The 16,625-nt window shown below is 60.4% G+C and overlaps 1 protein-coding gene across 1 annotated transcript; it reads right to left on the bottom strand.

Annotated features, from left to right (window-relative positions):
- Window positions 1–586: 586 nt before the first annotated feature.
- Window positions 587–13,675, bottom strand: MNT (MAX network transcriptional repressor; the record flags this gene model as incomplete). The annotated part of the gene is made up of 6 exons (XM_079725773.1): window positions 587–1,329; window positions 1,468–1,660; window positions 6,769–6,880; window positions 7,010–7,051; window positions 7,645–8,203; window positions 13,603–13,675. The coding sequence occupies 6 exons, from the start codon at window positions 13,673–13,675 to the stop codon at window positions 587–589; spliced, it is 1,722 nt and encodes a 573-aa protein (XP_079581899.1).
- Between the last annotated feature and the right edge of the window lie 2,950 nt (window positions 13,676–16,625).

Genomic DNA, 16,625 nt, shown 5'->3' with positions numbered 1-16,625 from the left:
TTTGGGACTCCACACAAGCCACATCCTGGGGTCTGTCACCTGCACTCAGAGCAGGGCCCCCCTCAGTCCCCAGCTTTCCGGGCCAAGTCGCTTCAGTTCTGCTTCCCCCCTTTCCCCTCCAGAGCCCAGGGGAGAGAAAGCTGAAGCTTGGGAGGGGAGGGCCCGGGCGCTCAGCCATCTCACCAGACAGAGCAATAGCAGCAGCAGCAGCACAGGAAGGTGGGCAGGGCAAAGGAAAGCGGGAGAACACGATGTCCACATCGCACTGGTTTCTGGGGATGGGGGACAGGAACGGCACTGGAGCTGGCACCAGGCCGGACAGGCGGCACGTTTGCCAGAGCGTCTCTCTTCACTTTGTCAAGTCCTAGTGCAGTGGGGTGACCCCCTGCCCTGTGCCCAGCTCCCTGGGGAGGCCCCTCCCTCCCCTGGCTCAGAGTCTCTGCACCCCCTTCCCCTAGGAGGCCTGGGGGTGGGTATGGGTGGGGCGGGCCTGGGCCTGGCTGGAATGTGTGGAGCTGGTGGGTGGGAGAGTGGGGGACAGGTCTCCCTCCCTGCCCCCACAGGGGGCCTCTGAGTGGCCTCATCCTCAAGCCAGCTTGAGCGTGCTGACTGGGAAGGAGGGCATGGTGACCATGGTCACAGGGTTGAGCACTGTCTGGCCCACCAGCTGGGGGTGGTGCACCACCTGAGCCCCTACGGCTGGCTTCGCCATGACTGTGGCCGGGGACCCCAGCCCGGCCGTGCCATTCACTTGCTGGTGTGAGAGGGTGTGGGCGATGTGGCTCACCGCCACAGGCTGGCTCACCGCCACAGGCTGCGGGTACAGGGGCAGCTGGGAGCCAAGGTGGGCCACGTGGTTGAGGGCGGCAGGGTGCACCGTGATGTGGCCAATGGGGGGTGTGGCGGGCGCCAGCTGCACAGCAGGGCTGGGGGCCGAGGGGGCGATGTGGGCGATGTGCTTGCCACCCGGCCCCTGCAGAACATGGTTCACAGTCTGAATGACTGAGGCGTGGGTGGTGGCTGTGTGGGCAATGACCGTGGAGCCTCCCCCGGCTGCAGCCACCAGATGGGCTGGAGCGGGCACCAGCGTTTGGGCCGGGGCAGCTGGGGGCGGGGGAGGGGCTGGCAGAGGTGTCTTCTGCTGTGGCGGCGGCGGCTGCTGCCCGGGGAGATGGGCAGGAGACAGGGCCACAGGCTGCGGGTGGGGAGGCAGAGGCGCGGTGCTGGGTGGTGGCTTCGGCAGCTCCGGGCGGGGGCGATGGCTCAGCTTAGGTGGGCCCAGGCCGGCCTGGTCCTCCTCCATATCCTCGTCTATGTTGTCCTCGCCCTCTGTTGCGGGGGCACGTGGATAGGCACAGGTCAGAAGGGCTTGGCAGGGAGAGCCTGGAGGAGCAGATGTCCCTGGGGGCCCGGGATATTATGGGGCTGGGGCGGGGCGACATGGAGCGGGTGGGGGGTGGAGCTCACCAGAAGCTGTGGAGGTGGAGGCCTGGTCGTCGTCAGGCTGGCCCGTCTGCCGGAGCACGCGGTCGATCTCCAGCACGTCCATCCACTGGCTCAGCTCGTGCTTGAGCTCCGCCAGCCGCTGCTGCGTGGCAATCTTTTCCCGTGCCAGACGCTCCATCTCATGTTCATATTCTTTCTCCTTCCTCTTCAGGGACTGGAGAACAGAGCCAGTAACAGCAAGGTATCCTGAGCGGCAGCCACGGGGCCCATGGTACCACAAACACCTCCCGCCGCAGCCCTCACCTCCAGATCACCTGGCCCCCAGAGGCAGCTGTGCAGTGACCAGGGGCCCAGGCGGACGGGGGCTGTTGGAGACCACACCTGCCTCCTGGTCCACGGCTCTGCCTAGGGAGGCCCAGCAACTGGCAACCGCGGGCTCTCAGGCAGGTGCGGATCCAGGTCAGTCCCTCCCCTACCCCCACATCAACTCCGTCCTGAGGGGCTTCGCTGCCTCTTGTCCCATCCACCGTCCTGGCGGCACCTCCCTCCATTCTGCGGAGCAGAACGGAAAGGGTAACAGACCTCTCAGTGGTGCCCAAGGCCCCCGCTGTCATTCACACCATCCTGTCACTCACGGATGCCACAAGCTACCCTCCATGGAACCCATGCCTCAAAGATCCCCAGACGATCCTGCCCTTTTCTCCCCTTCATCATTCACTGGTCTCCTTAACTTCAGTACCCTTGGAGGATGAGCCACCAGATTCTGAGACCCCCATCTCATCTCCTTGACCTTCTCTATGTCGTCCCTAACAGCTGCTGGCTGTGCACCTCCTCTCCGACCTCCTGGGCTCCTCCCCACGGTGCCCACCCGTGCCGCCTCTCCATACCGCTCTACGTCCACGCGGCCCGCAGCCCTCCAGACGCCCCAGGCTGCTGAGCTACCCCGGGCCCTGCAATGTGCCCCTCCTTCCACACCTGCCCCTGAGCTGCCCCGGCCAATGAGAAACAGCTCTTGGGAGGACAGCACCGTTGCCTCCACCTGAGCACCCCTGGAGAGGCTCCGCCCTTTACGACAGGTCGCAGGTAGCTCCTCCCCCGTGACACTGAGGCTACCCACTTCACTAAGAACACTGGAGAGAGCTCCCCTGTCCACGGCACCACCTCCCCTTCAACTCCCCCAGGGCCACAGGCAAGCTCTCAGGTCGACCCTCCCGCAGGTGCCGGACGCCCCGCTACCCAGACTGTGGCAATGCTCCCCTGTCAGAAGTGTCTCCAGTTTCCCTTTGAACGATGCTTGTTAGCAGCCCTGAATTGCCAGCTCCTGTCCTGTTTCTCAACTCCCTTCCGCACCGAAACTCTCTCCTTGTCCTCTGTGACCTCCCGACTGACACTTTATTAAACCGTCTCATCTTAAATCTTGCAGGCCTCCCTGTTGCCAGCTTTCCCTCAGCCCAGGCACGTCATGACCGCCGGGTCCACCAGACAGCAAGGACCATCTTGCTTGCTGCCCCAGGAGTCTCTTACCTGACCTGCTCCTGAGCATCTAGCTTCCAAGGCTTGCCATTCACAGCCAAGTGTAGAGCCCACTGGCTCACACACACATCCTCCCTTCTCACCCCTCCAGGTCTTACCTGTCTGTGCTCCAGGCCCACCACTGGGCCCCCACCTCCTCGCTGTCCATCCCCATCCCACGTCCTCCTGGTACATCCTCCTGCCCTCAAGCCCTTCTTGGCACTGGCACCACACCTCTGAGCGTTTAACGAGACTGTCAGCATTGAGACTGACACTGGCTCACACGAGCCCCTAAATATTCCATGTTTTGTTTTTCCATCTCAATACGTGCTGTCCCTGTCCAACCCTGGGAGCGGGGCAAGGACTGTTCTGCAGTTACCTTACATCCCCTAAGGCTACCAGTGCCCAGGACAGAGCCATGAGTGATGTCTTAGCCTCGGGGGAAGGATCTGTGACGACCCAAGCGGGTGGGTACCCACCTCTACCCTGTCTCTCCGCCTCATTACAGGAGGATCACAGTCTCTCATTAGACTTGAGTTTCCCCTGATTCCAGTTCCTTCGGGCAATTTTGCAACAGCCTTTCCTGACTGTTCACCTGACCTCCCAGGCACAATAACGTCTTCAACTCCACACACCAGCTAGGCCCAACTTCCCCACGCTCCCTCCTGCAGCCCCAAACTGCTTACATTCCTGGCCTCACAAGTCAGAGATGCCTCAAACATCAATGCCTGTGACACGCAACCCAGACACAGCGATGCTCCGTACTGACCTGAGATCTGGCAGCTTTACACCTTTTATACTTGTTGCCAGTCCCAGGCCACACACAGCTCTGTCATCCTGGCTTTGAGATTAACCTGTCTCTCCCCATATTTCTGCCAGAAAGATTCCCCACCACCCCGATTTACACACACACACACACACACACACACATATCTGGCTTCTCACCTGGTTCTACCCTGAGAGGCCAGTGCTAGACATGCCAATTGGATGGAGCCACGTTAATGATGAGACCTGGGGTGAGTCAGCCCTCACTCAAACCTGGATGCAGGGGGCTGGAAGTGCCTGTCCTGAATGCTACCTGCTAGCTAGCAGGGAGCATAGACTGTCGGCTCAGGAAGAGAGGATGTCAGGGGCCAAAACCTCCAGTTCTCACCTAGTCCAGCTCTCCACAGGCCTAGAGATCCCTGGAAAGCTTTCCCAGGGCCTAACTTTTGTCCCCATTGCTTCATTCTAAACCCATTTCCTTTCTAAGACTACCTGGATGCGTGGTTTGGTACCTGTCTACTCCTCTTCCTGTTTCTGTCCACTTCACTGATACTGTCTTCAAATCCTTTACTACCTCCAAGGTAATGTGGGTCTGGCTGGGGGCTACAGCCTTCCCATAGCTTCCCACCTCAGCACACAACCAAAGCCCTCAGTCTCCACACCCTATGTGGTCTCTCCAGTACTCCCTTCCAACTCCCATCTGGTGCCCTGCTGCCTCCATCTCTGCACAGCAACCCTCCTGAACACCTTTAACTTCCAAAAATGCATCCTGCTTCCTCCTACTGGAGAAACTTTGGTCTGCACTGGGCTTTCTGCCCTCCACTTGTTTCGGTCACCCTGGCCTTCAGGTCCCAGCTCAAATGCCCCTTCCTCAGCGGCAACTTCCCTAACTCCCCAGAAGAGATCCTGTGACCCCCTATCCCTACGACGCCCTCGTAACAGAGTTCTCTGATTATGTGATACTCTGCTGCAAGACCAACCTAAGGACAGAGATCCACATTTTTTCCTTTGCTCCCCACTTTCTAGCCTCCCAATCAGACACAGGGCTGTCCAAAAGTACCTGAATAAGTAAATGAATGAAGCTGAGGATTTATAGAGCCTTGTTAAGTTTTCCAGCATTTCTGCTTCCACTGCTAGCCCCAGGACAAGTATTTCTTATGGACAGCTTGGGTCCACCTTGCTTCCCACTCAGCCCAGCCCCAAATCCCAAGTCTGCTGGCTCTACTGAGTCTCTTATTTCTGACTTACTTTCAAATCCACCATCTCGCAATCAAGGCTTCCGGACCTAAGTATGTGCCTACAGGGAGGAATGAGCCATTCCATCCTTCCTACTTCTCAATAATTGCTATCAAGTTAATATTTATAGACGGCCCATCCTCCTCACATCTTTATGACGAAGATACTATTGCTTCTTCCCACTTAGCATCATCGCAGTGCAAAAGAGAAAACCGATATTGACAGAAAATGTCAAATAGTTTAGACAGGGGTTTGCTCCCGGGCTACATGACTTCCTACGGCTGAAAGACTATAAATTTAGACTCAAGCCCAAGTTCTGCAGAAACATCCCAGAAAAGAGCCTCACGGGGATCCTCGCCTCTGAAACCCGAGGCTGGGACCCCTCCCCCCTTCCGCGTCTCTCTCCCATTCCCTCTCGGCTGCCGAGGCCCCGCCCCTCCCGGAGCACGCGCGAACCCACGCGGACCCGGCTTTGCTGCGTCACTCCCCACAGGCCGCACCCTCTCTCCGCGCGCGCAGGAGTCCCGCCCCCTGCCCAGCTCTGCCAATCGGCGGGCCCGGCCCCTCCCCTCCCGTGCCGGGAAGCGGCCTGGAAGCGCGCCAGCCCCTCCACCTCGTCCGGAGGGAGGGCGGAAGGGCGCACGTTGGCGGAAGGCGGGGAGGGAACTGCCGGCTGGGAGCAGGCCCGAAGCAGCGCCTCCGTCCCCTCCTTCAACAAGTCTGGCTCCGGTTACCTCAGGGCTGTGACCCCTGAGGTAGTTGAGGCCGGGGGAAGGGTGGCCCACCCGGGCCGTGATGCCACCCAGCCCCCAAGCTTCCCAAGAGCGCCGACTGGGAGACCCTGAGGCTGCCCCGCCCCCGCAGCCCGGGAGCCCTAAGTCCCTCCCACTTCCCAACGGCTACCTCCGGCTCTGTCTCCAGGGCAGCCGAGCATGGCCGTTCGCCCCACCCCCACAGCCTCCTTCCCGGCACGCGGAACCCTCGGCCGGTTTCCAGGGAAACCGAAACTCGGGCCGTCACGGCAACGGTGTTATCTGGCGGTGCCCGCCCCCCCCCGTACTGCAGAGAGGAGCCAATGCCCAAAGGCAAGGGACACACGGCCAGGAGGGTCCCCTAAAAAAGAGCTTCTTTTAAACCCTGAGGGAAGGAGAATGTAAATCTTTACGTTCGGTGACCCCGGGGCTTCTCGTCGTCCAGACTGCCGCATTGCCCCCTCCCCTAGGTTAACCCCCCAAAGTCAGGTGGTGGCACCTCCGTGAGCTTACTGCAAGGATCTTGGTCCGTCTGGGCTACAAGTCGCGGGCTGGGGGGGGAAGGTGTTTCAAGGGCGCCACCCTGCGGAACGAGCCACGCCCAGCCCCCCGCCCCCCCCGTGATAGTCTCAGGCTGAAACCGGTTCCCGCCCAGGCACTGCGGGCGGGCGCGGTGGAGGCGCTGGCCACCCTACGCCCTTCCCACCCGCCGGGGCACTAACGCGCGGCAGGCGGTAAGGCAGGGCCGCGGACCGAGCTGACACTGAGCCGCAGGGGCCGTGCCGATCGCGGGGCTCCGCGGGGCAGCCCGGCGGGGGAGGGGAGCCGAGCGCCACCACCGCGTTCCCCCGCGCACGCGCGCCGGTCCCCCGCCCCCTCCCGGGCGGGGAGCCCCGCTGACGTAAGCCGGGCCATGTGCTCGGCGCCCGCGTGGAGGCGGGCGGGGGAGCCGGTGAGGGAGCGAGGGCGGGGCCGCGGAGGGGAGGCGGGGCGCGCAGGAAGCCGGCGCAGCGTCCGTCGCCCGCCCTTCTCTGGGCCTTGCTTCCCTCCCCCATACCTGAATGTACCGCAGCGCCGTGCGCAACACGCTCAGATTCGATGTCTTCTTGTCATCCACGTTGGGGATGTTGCGCTTCAGGGTCTCAAAGCACTCCTTCAGATGGGCCCTCCTGGGGAGAGGAAGCAGCGCCGGTCAGCCAGACGCCAGGGGGCCAGGGGCGGGAGGGAAGGCCTAAGGAGAGCTTGGGGACCACAGACGGACCGTCCCGGTAGTCACACACACACACACACACACACACCTGTTCTTCTCCAGCTTGTTGTGGACTTCTCTGGTTCCGATTCTGAAATCCAGACAGACAGGGGGCTCAGGGAGGAGGGCCCAATTAGGCGGCCTTCCCACCCCTGCCCCCCCCTCCCCAAATGCCACAGGCTTTTTGTTCCTGACATTGTCTCTCTAGAGAAGCAGCGATGAGAGCTGTTCAGTTGTTGGCCCTGTGTCGTGGGGCATACACCCCCTGGAGGGCACATGTAGGCTCGTAATTCACAACCCCTTTACCTTCCATCACATCCATGCACCTGTGAAGGGCTCCTGGGATAGCCAGTGGACCCCGGCCCTTACTCAAGAGCCCCATAATCCAATACCCTGTCCAAAGGCCTCGAAATGCCATTAGCCTCAACCTTGGAGGGCGTCAGAGAACCCAGAAGCCTGAGAACAACAGAGGGCAATGACCATTCCCCACTTCCCAGGGTGGGGATGGTCACAGCTCGGTGAGGACATATCGAAATATAGGAAGGCGCTTCTGGGCTGGGGAGGCAGGGCCACGGCTCTGCCAGGCTAGCTTGGGAGGGTGCTTTCTCTCGTGCACACCGCTCAGGCCGTGGGCCGTTTGTTCTCCTCTCCATCCCACCAGCCCCTGTGCCACACTTCACTCACCCCCCAGGCCTCTTCTTCTGTTCGCCGGATTTGACTTCTTCAGCGGGTGCCAGCTTCAGGGTCCCAAGAGTGGATGGGGGTGGCTGCTGGGGGGCCAGCTGGGGCTGGACTCCAGGGTGTGGGGCGATGGTCAGGATGGGTGTGGGGAGGGGCTGCAAAGGCTTGGGGCTGCCAGTGGGCGGAACGGTGGCCTTGGAGTCCGGCAGTAGAGGAGCAGGAGTGGGCCCCTGCGGCCTGGTGGGAAGGGGGGCCGACTCCTTAATGCTGAGTCCAGGGGCGCTAACCAGAGCCGGCTGACGAGGTGCCAGGGGCAGGGGCGGGGGCGGGGGCAGAGGCTGAGGGGAGCTGGTCACTACAGGAATAGGGATGACAGTCAGTGGGGTGGGGGTGGCCAGCGGGGGCGGGGGTGCCGGCGGGGGCGCGGGCGGCGACAGGGGCAGGGGCGGTGCCTCGATGCGGGGTTCCTCCACCGGCAGGGCGTGGGCCAGCCTGGCCAGGCTGCTGGCCTGCTGCTGCTCCCGCTCCCGCTCCCGCTCCAGGCGAAGCCGCTCCTGTTCCTCTACACAGAGAGAACGCCAGGGGGGTCTCAGCAGGGCCGGCGGTCCTGGGCCCCAGCTTCACCTGTCCTCCAGGTGCAACCCCTCTTCTGACCCCATCCCAGGCAGCACCGGTGACACCACAAATACTCATCCACACTTGATAGTTCGGCACTGGGCTGAGCGCTCGGGACGCAGCAGTGATCAAATAAAACAATCCTGGTCCTGCTGTTGGGGAGCTCATAGACGGGGGGCGGGGCGGTGAGGGGATACGACAAACAATAGGGGTAACAATCCAGGCTGGGGGAAGAGAGAGGCTGTGGAAAGGCCGAGCAGGAGCTGTCAGTGAGGGTGCTGGAGGCTGGGCACCCTGAATGTCGAAGGATTAAGCAGGTGATGAGCAGGGGCTGCAAGGCTAAGGGGAGGGAGTGATAGATGAGGTGGGTAAAGGCCAGCCCACAAATGACCTCACAGGCCACCAGGAGAATGGAGGAAGCGGTCAAGTCCTAGATTCTGGGGAGGTACCTTCTAGAGGGCAGGCGGTACCTTCATTTCATAGATGAGATAAATTAGCTCAAAGAGGCAGAATGATTTGTTGAGGGTCATACTGTGAATCAAAGGTAAAACGGGGGCTAAACCCAGCCAGGTCTTCTGACACCTGGTGAATGCCTGGTACTTGCTGTGTCAACGTATGCTCACTAGGTGTCTACATGCGTACACACACACACACACACACACACACACACACACCCCTGTATCTCACAAGAGCCCCACAGCACAAGCAGGGCAGGGATATCACCTTCAGCTCACACGTGAGGAAACCAGGCCCAGGACTCAGGACTCCCAGGCTAGGTCCCAAAGCCTGTTTCCTCAAGGTCTATACCCAAAATGCACCTGGTCCTTCTCTGCCCTTTGTGTGCTGGAACTTATTCCCCACCACCACCAGCAGCAAAAACTACAAAAGTAAGAGGCAGGCAGAAAGGAAAGCAGGGCTTTTTAACAGGTGTTGAACAGGGCAGTGAGCTCCGACAACCTTGCACACCTCAGTTCAGCATCTCTGCTGAAAGCCCCGCCAGAAGGAGAGGCCTGCTCAGCAGCGGGCTGAGAACAGGGCAAAGGGAGAGGCCCCTCCTGATCCAGAGGCCCCTCTCCATCCCCACCCTGCCCCCCACCATTCTAGTTCCCAGGCTACAGGTTTGGGCCAGGGCCCAGGGGAGAGGCTGAAGCCCCCAGGCCAGGGAGCAGGCTGGCCAACCAGCCCGCCCTCCTGCCCCGATTCACCACGCTGCTGACTAACAGAGCTGACAGCACAGGGAGGGCCGACACGCCCCAAACACACCACCCCAAGGGGTGGGGCTAGGGGGCGAGGTTAGCGAAGTGCCCCCTGGGGCGAAGAGCACCCCACTACCCAGGTCTGTGGGCTCAGGGGCCCCCGAAAACGCGAGGCCTCAGGGCCCTTTGGCCAATCAACAACTTGAGTGTGAACCAGGCCTGCTCAGAGCCCCTCCCTCCCACAGAGAAGAACAGAGAAGAAGAGGCGAAGGAGGAAGTAGGGGGGAAGTGTTCTGAGAGGGCAAGCGCTCAGTGGTTTCCCAGCAGCCAGCATTCAAGGGCTGGAGTCAGCAAGCCGGCCTCTTCCGTGTCTCCCCTGCCTCTCAGGAAGGGAAGCTACCAGGCCTGCACCAGCTTGCTGCTATAAGCCGGCAGCACTGGCTTCTGTTACAGGCCCAGAGAAAACCAGCTCTCTGCGCTCCTGTTTCCCACAGACCACACTGGGAAAGGAGCCCTTCTCAGGCCCAGCCTGGGACATCCCCAGTCCACTCCCCACCTCCCCCCACCCCACCCCCAAGACAAGGTCCTGGAGCTCAGGGCCCAAAACAGCCCCATCTCCATTCCTTTGAGCCAGGACCCGAACTTTCATTGGCCTTGGAGCAAGTGTTCCACTCTCCCACAAGCAGGGGGACAGACAGGGCCCCAAACCCCAAGGCCAGGTGCTCTGGGAACCTAGAATGAAGGCAAACCTCGTATTCCCCATATTTTAAGTCAAATCCAAAGCGCACCCAGGAGATGGCAACCTCCTCACCTACCCTCTCTCTTCCAGAGCCAGGCAGGCACGCCTCACAGATGCCAGGAAGGACCCAGGTGAATGGCCAAGCTCTATCACACCTGGATCAGCATGAAAAAGCTTAACTGGTGGTGAAGAAGAGGGGGCGCCCCAGGCCAGATCCAGCCCACTACAGCCTCCTGCCTTCATTCCCCACCTAGCGCTGACCCCCTTCCTGTGCACTGGGCAGGGGGAAACAAAGTGGGGAGAGCAAACTGGGTTTTAGTAATATGGGTTTAGGCTCTTCAAAATAATGCTCTGCTGCACCCTTGGGTGCACTCCTCTTCTCACACACATACTCTGGCACCTTCCCTGGGCTCTGCCCAGAAGCTGCCCCCAGAGAATTTTGCATGACCCTTCTGGGTGATCCAGGGGTCAAGGGTCCAGGCCGACAATGGAGAGTATGGGCTCTGAGCTTCCCCAAAGCCACTGTGGCCTAGGGGCTCAGCAGGCACAGACCTGGGGCCAGAGGAGTCCACACCAGGTGGTGGCCCCCAATCTTCAGGGGCGTTTTCCCCTTCTACACGTAACAGGGAGCTTGGTGCATGAGGCAGGCACAGGTGCGACTAGCTCAGGTAGAAGAGGGTCCCATTTCAGTCACTTCCATGACTGCTGGAAATGACCAGGCCTTCCTGCTGGCCACCAGGATGGCCTTGCCCTTTCCTCTCTCCCCTCGTGCACAAACATGCACGTGCACACACATCCTCGGTTCATCATTTGAGCAAACTGGCTGGTCTAGGTCAATAAACTGTCACTTGAGGCTTGAGGTTGAACGGGGGCCCAGATGAGAGGATCCCTGTTCAGGGCTGCCCATGAGGTACACACCCCCAGAAAGCAGTTCTGGTCAGCAGGCTCACCAGCACCCCCTTCTCTCCCATTTTTTCCCACCCCAAGTTAGAGGACAGAACCTCTAGTAAGAGAAAAAAATGAATTGCAGAGATTAAGCTGCTGCAGCCAGGTCTGGCTATCTACACATGAGTTTTTGGAGTAAATCTGGCTTTCCAGCATCCATCCATCCACCCCCTAAGACCCCCTGCCCCACCAACAAGAAGCCTCACCTCAGCTCCCTGCCCCCAGTTCTCACCACCTGCAGGAGGGGCAGGGCTCTGCAACTTCTTAGAGGAGAGCCATTTCCATGTTCCTTCCAAGTGTTGCTCAAGTCATCCCTGTGGTCCTTACTGTCAGCTCTGGACTGACTTATTTTGGAAAGCATGGTAGACATGACAGTGAGGGTCTTCTCCCCTCCCCCATATGGCCAACCAGCCTGCGAGTAAAGTGAAGCTGAAGTGAGTGTTCCCCTGGAGCAACAGCAGGGTCAATCCTGTTGCCTCCTAGCACAGTGGGCAGTGCACAGTGGGGACACAATAGGAACTCCTGAATTGCATTGTGTTGATGGTGGCAGCAGGTGACTCAGTCTCTCCAAATCTTGTGCACGCTCCTCCCCGTGCCGCTGGTCCGGCACGCAGGACATTCTCGGTCACCACCTGCACTGTCCATCACCTGACCCTGCTCTGGACCTCGAAGACAAGGGGGAGGGGCGCGTGAGCTGACGTCCTGGCCCATCAGTTCCGAAAACCCAAGCACTGTCGGTCACACATATCTCGAGTGACTCTTGACCTTGAGAGGCCGGTTGACCCGCCGCTTCCCCGCCCCTGGTTCACTGCTGCTTCCCCCGCCCGCCGGAGCGGCGGCAGCGGCGGCGGCGGCGGCGGTACACGCTGCAGGCGCGCGCGCGCACACAACACACACTACTACCTCCTGCATGACTCATCATTGAAGCAACAATAGGCAGAGAGAAAGGAAAGGAGGGCGAAGCACTCTCTCCACCACAACCGACCCGGCCGAAGGGCTTGGGGTGGGGGTGGGGTTGGAGGGGACAGCAGTCCCCGGATATTGCACACACGCCGATCCAGGGCTGCGGCCCTCGCAGCAGTCCGGAAAACGGAGTTCTTCCCCCAGTCCCTATTTCTGCAGTACCCTGAAGCTGGGGTCTACCAACAACGGCGCGTGGAGATAGGGGGCATCGCAAATCTCCGTCTCCCCGCTGTCGAGAGAGCACCAAAGTTTGCCCCTTCTCGCCTAGTTCATTCCACACCGCGGCCAGGGGTGCTGCCAGGGAGCCCTGGTGAGAACGTCTGGGGGGTCAGTGGGAGTATGTGAGCTCTATATGTCCAGTGATTCTGAGGGTTTCCCTAGCCCCAGGATCAAAAACAGGACGTTGGGGGGAGAACAGACAGGTGAGCTCGGCTCCTCCCTCTTAAGGCAAAGGATCTCCCAAGGAGATGCCCAGCGGCCAGAGCCAGGGCCCAACCCGGCGCCAGGCCCCTCGCCAGCCCCGCCCAGGCCCCGCCCCCGGCCGAGCGCGAGGCGGCTGGGAGGCGCTGGGCCGCGCCGTCCCCAGCGGGAGTGTCCCCCGTGCACGTGGTCGGGGGCGGGGCCGGTCCACGTCACCACCCGGTGTAACCAACGGGCTTGGAACGCAGGCACACGCAACATTCCAGCCGAGAGCGGGTTTGGAACGCGCAGACACGCCACATTCCACACCGGCTAAAGTGGGGGGCAGCAAGGGGGGCCCGGGGGCTGCCCCCGGAGACCTGCGGGCCGTTTCGCAGATGTCCAATTAGTCCGGCTCTCACCCAAACCCTTGACGCGCGACCCAGCCCAGCTCTGAGAGGCGGGGTCAGGCGGGGCTGGCCAGGATCATAAGACACGCGATGTCATTTCATTCTGCAAAGGCCGCCTCCGCCCCAAGCGGCGCGTAGATATGCCGGGAGCGCCCCCCGCACAGGGCCAGGGAAGCCGGGGAGCTGCTCCGCGTAGAGTAATTCCACCCCCCACTCCATTACACACACGCCCACTCGTGTGCACTAGACACTCGCCCGTGTACACGTCCATCCATCCGCTCTCATCGAGGCTCGCATCACACATCCCCCGTGCATACACGCACACACGCGCGGGTCTGCCACCCCCACGCAACACCATTCTTCACCCCACCCCCCGGCTCGCACATCCTCAGCCCTACCGAGGGCGCCGCTGGCCCACGGGAAAGAAGCCCCCCACGAAAGGTGCACAAGGGGTGGTAGGCAGCTGGGGTGGCGTCCACAGGAGCCGGGTCCTCCCTGCATGTTAATGAATTCATTAATTTCACTGCCCACAACACTCCTCCCCGGGCGGCGGCTCTTGCGTGGATCCTTGCACTGCCCGGCTTCGCGGGCCGCCCGGGAGGGGGTTACCGCTCGCGGTTTCGCGTGGGCTCGGGGACCGGGGTCGCTCGCCTCCCCTTCCCTGGTGCCCCAGGGGCCCAGCCCGGCCGCTCACCACGTGATCTCTGTTGTTGCTGCGCTTGCCATTCCAGGAAGCGGGCCGCCTCCAGTAACGTCTCTATGCTCATCGCGCCGAAAGCTGCCGGGGGCGCGCCGGGGCCGAGACTGCGGCCCGCAAACCGGGCACAGGTCAGGCTGGCGGGCAGGCAGGAGGGAGGGATCACCTCCGGGGGGCGACAGGACTGGGCGGCGCAGCGCACTCCACAGGGAAGAACGGGGGAGCACGGGGAGAAAAATCAAGGTCTCCCCAAATGTTTGCAAAATGTAATTTGCAAATTTAAAAAAATTGATGCAAGAAAAAAAAAAAAAAGGCGGCACTGCCTCCCTCCTTCCCCTCCCTCTCTTCCTCCCTTCTGATGCCTCCCGCCCCGCTGCCCCCAGGAGTCCCGCCGACAAGAAAAGGCTTTGCAACAAGATGGCGAGGAGGCACCGACACACACAACAAGGGAAGGAGCCGCGCTGCCCCCGGCCGCCGCCCCCGCTACTACACCGGGGCCGCAGCCAAAGCCCGGACCGGAGCCCCCGCCCGCAGGGCCGCGGCGTCTCCTGAAGGGAGGGGCGGGGTCCAGGGCGGGCTGGCCCCGCCCACTCGGGACGGCGCGCGCACACGTGGCCTGGGTGGGGGTGGGAGAAGTTCCAGCCGGGTTCGCGCCCTGCATTTCCGCTTTCCCGCCTCGCCCCGCCCCGATTGCAAGCCACAAGTTGAGCAACGGCGGCGTGTTTGGGTCATTCACAACGAAATTTGTCCTGCTGGAGGGAAAGAGGGGTGGAAAATTCAGGACTTAAGTTAGCTCAAATAAAGATATTCCAGGTCAGGGAAACGTTAGAATGGTAGAGACTGGCCTGACCCTTGGGTCTCCGCTCCCTACCCACACGTGACCTAATTCCTGCAACCACCAGGCTGTCGCAATTCCCCCGGGATCCGCCCCTGGGCGGAGCTGACGGCAGGAGGCTGCCAGAGAACAGGCGGAGGGAGCGGAGTGGAGATCCGGTTCCGCGTTTTGTCTCCGTTCCTCCCCCCGCAGTGCGTTCGCATCCTATTAGGCGATGTCACCGGGCCGCGGGCCAATGGGCGGGCAGGACAACACGGCATGGAGCAGCTCCACATGGACACCCCGCGCCGCCAGCCCTCTGTTTAAAGGGCCAGTGTCTAAAGGGTCACATTCGCCGGTGCGGATGGGGCCACTGTGTGGAGGGTGGGACGCTGAGAGGGAAATTCTGCAGTTGTGCCCTGACCTACCCTTTCCTTTTCACCACCCTCCCTTTAAAACCAAGCCTCTCTCTCTCCTTCCTCTAAACTCTCGTCTTTGTCCACGCGCGTCTGATGCGGGTGGAGACTCCAACTGTGCCATCCAAGAGGCCGCCCTTTGCTCTGGGGCCGGGCTGAGGGCGGTTACGGCGAAGCGTCCACAGCCCAGACCAAGGGGGCGTGGCGCAAATCGGGAACAACAACGTGGAAGGCGGAAACCCGGCCCTCCCAGTGGCTGGGCGACTGAGGCCGCGGGCGGGGAGCGGGGGCGGGGCCACTCCGCCCGGCCACAACCATACTCGCTGCGGGGGCCGGGACCCCGGCTGGCGCTCCTTACGGCTTCTTCTTGTGCTAGAGTTTGGGGGCGCCTGTGGGTACAATTAGAAAGTTAGTCCATTTTGAGGTCAGCTTGCCCAAATTCTCTCATTTTGCAGATAAGGAAACTGAGGCCCAGAGACGAGAAGGGACTTGTCTGAGGTCACTCAGTATTCCAGTTACTCCTTGCCCCGCAGGAGAAGCATTTATTCCTTACCCCATGGATGACTGTTCTGAAGGCAGTTCTGGGTCAGGGCCCTCAAACAGAAAAAAAGTCATGGAGGACTATCAAACTGCTCGCACGGGAAGGGGGGGGTCTGACCACCTAACATATTGTGATGGGGGAGGGGGACACTAAAAATCTTCACCTGAAACCCTGATGTACTGCACAGGAGGCCGCACAAACCCCACCTGTACAGTTGGTAGTGACAGGCATAGGCAAGCTGAAGGCATATTTGGGGCTCCCTGGAGCATGTCCCGCTCTGCTGTCCCAATGCCCGCAAGCCTAAGGCCCCTGGATCTTGGCCCCAGATTCCTTTCTTTGCTAATCAGTTCTAATTAGAGTGGGACAGTGCCAGTTGGGTTCAGGATCTTGTGGCCTGGGCTTCACCATCATACAAAGCCAGAAAGCAAACCTTTATGAGGTTGGCTGAGTGGCAGATCAATCCATCCCATTCCATCCCCACTTCGCCGTTAGAGGGGTACAGTCCTATTTGGGGAACTAGCTAGAGGAGAGCTAGACACATATAAAGGGGCTACAAATGATGCTTGCTGGCTTTGTGCCTTTCCTTTGAGGTCATAATGCATGCCAGTGAAAGAAAATCTGCACAGATTCTGGAAATCAAGAACCTGGTGAACAGGAGGAAGGGGGCTGTTTGCCAGAACCAGTCTACAGGGGCCTCTGATATTTGCACACTTAATGCCCCAGCATCTGTAGCTGAGCAGAGAGAGGCCATTAGACACAAATGACCAGGTGACACCGGCTTTATGATGAAGCTGGAAAGCAACAGGGGATCAGAACAGTAACTAACAGCCAAGTTCTTCTTTGCAGGATGAATGCTTTTCTCCTTGGAAGGCTAGATCTGTGCTGGTCCCAACATTGCTTCCTTTAAGGTGTCTGCTACCTGCTGAGTGTGTGTATATGTGTGTGTGTGTGTGTGTGTGTGTATACACACACATATACACACACACACACTGAACAGTCTAATATAGATGTAACAGTGACTTGAGATAATGTTGCTCACCAAGTTCTCATTTTGTTAGGGGTAGCACTGTACCATTCTGCCCAGTGGCCCAGGATGCTCAGAAAGCGACCTCCAGCTGTACCCTTCTGCCTTCCTCAAGTGGTCATGGCACTCGTACAGCCCTGAAGTCTCTTCCAGAGGCTGAAGTCCAATTTTTCTGACTCGTCAGGGACCAGCTCTGTCACATCACAAAGGCACCCCTCTGAAAAG

The sequence above is a fragment of the Hyperoodon ampullatus genome (genome assembly GCF_949752795.1).
Source record: "Hyperoodon ampullatus genome assembly, chromosome: 19".
Lineage (NCBI taxonomy): Eukaryota > Metazoa > Chordata > Mammalia > Artiodactyla > Ziphiidae > Hyperoodon > Hyperoodon ampullatus.
Note: the sequence above shows the minus strand (reverse complement) of the source record. Positions and strands in the feature narration are given on the sequence as shown.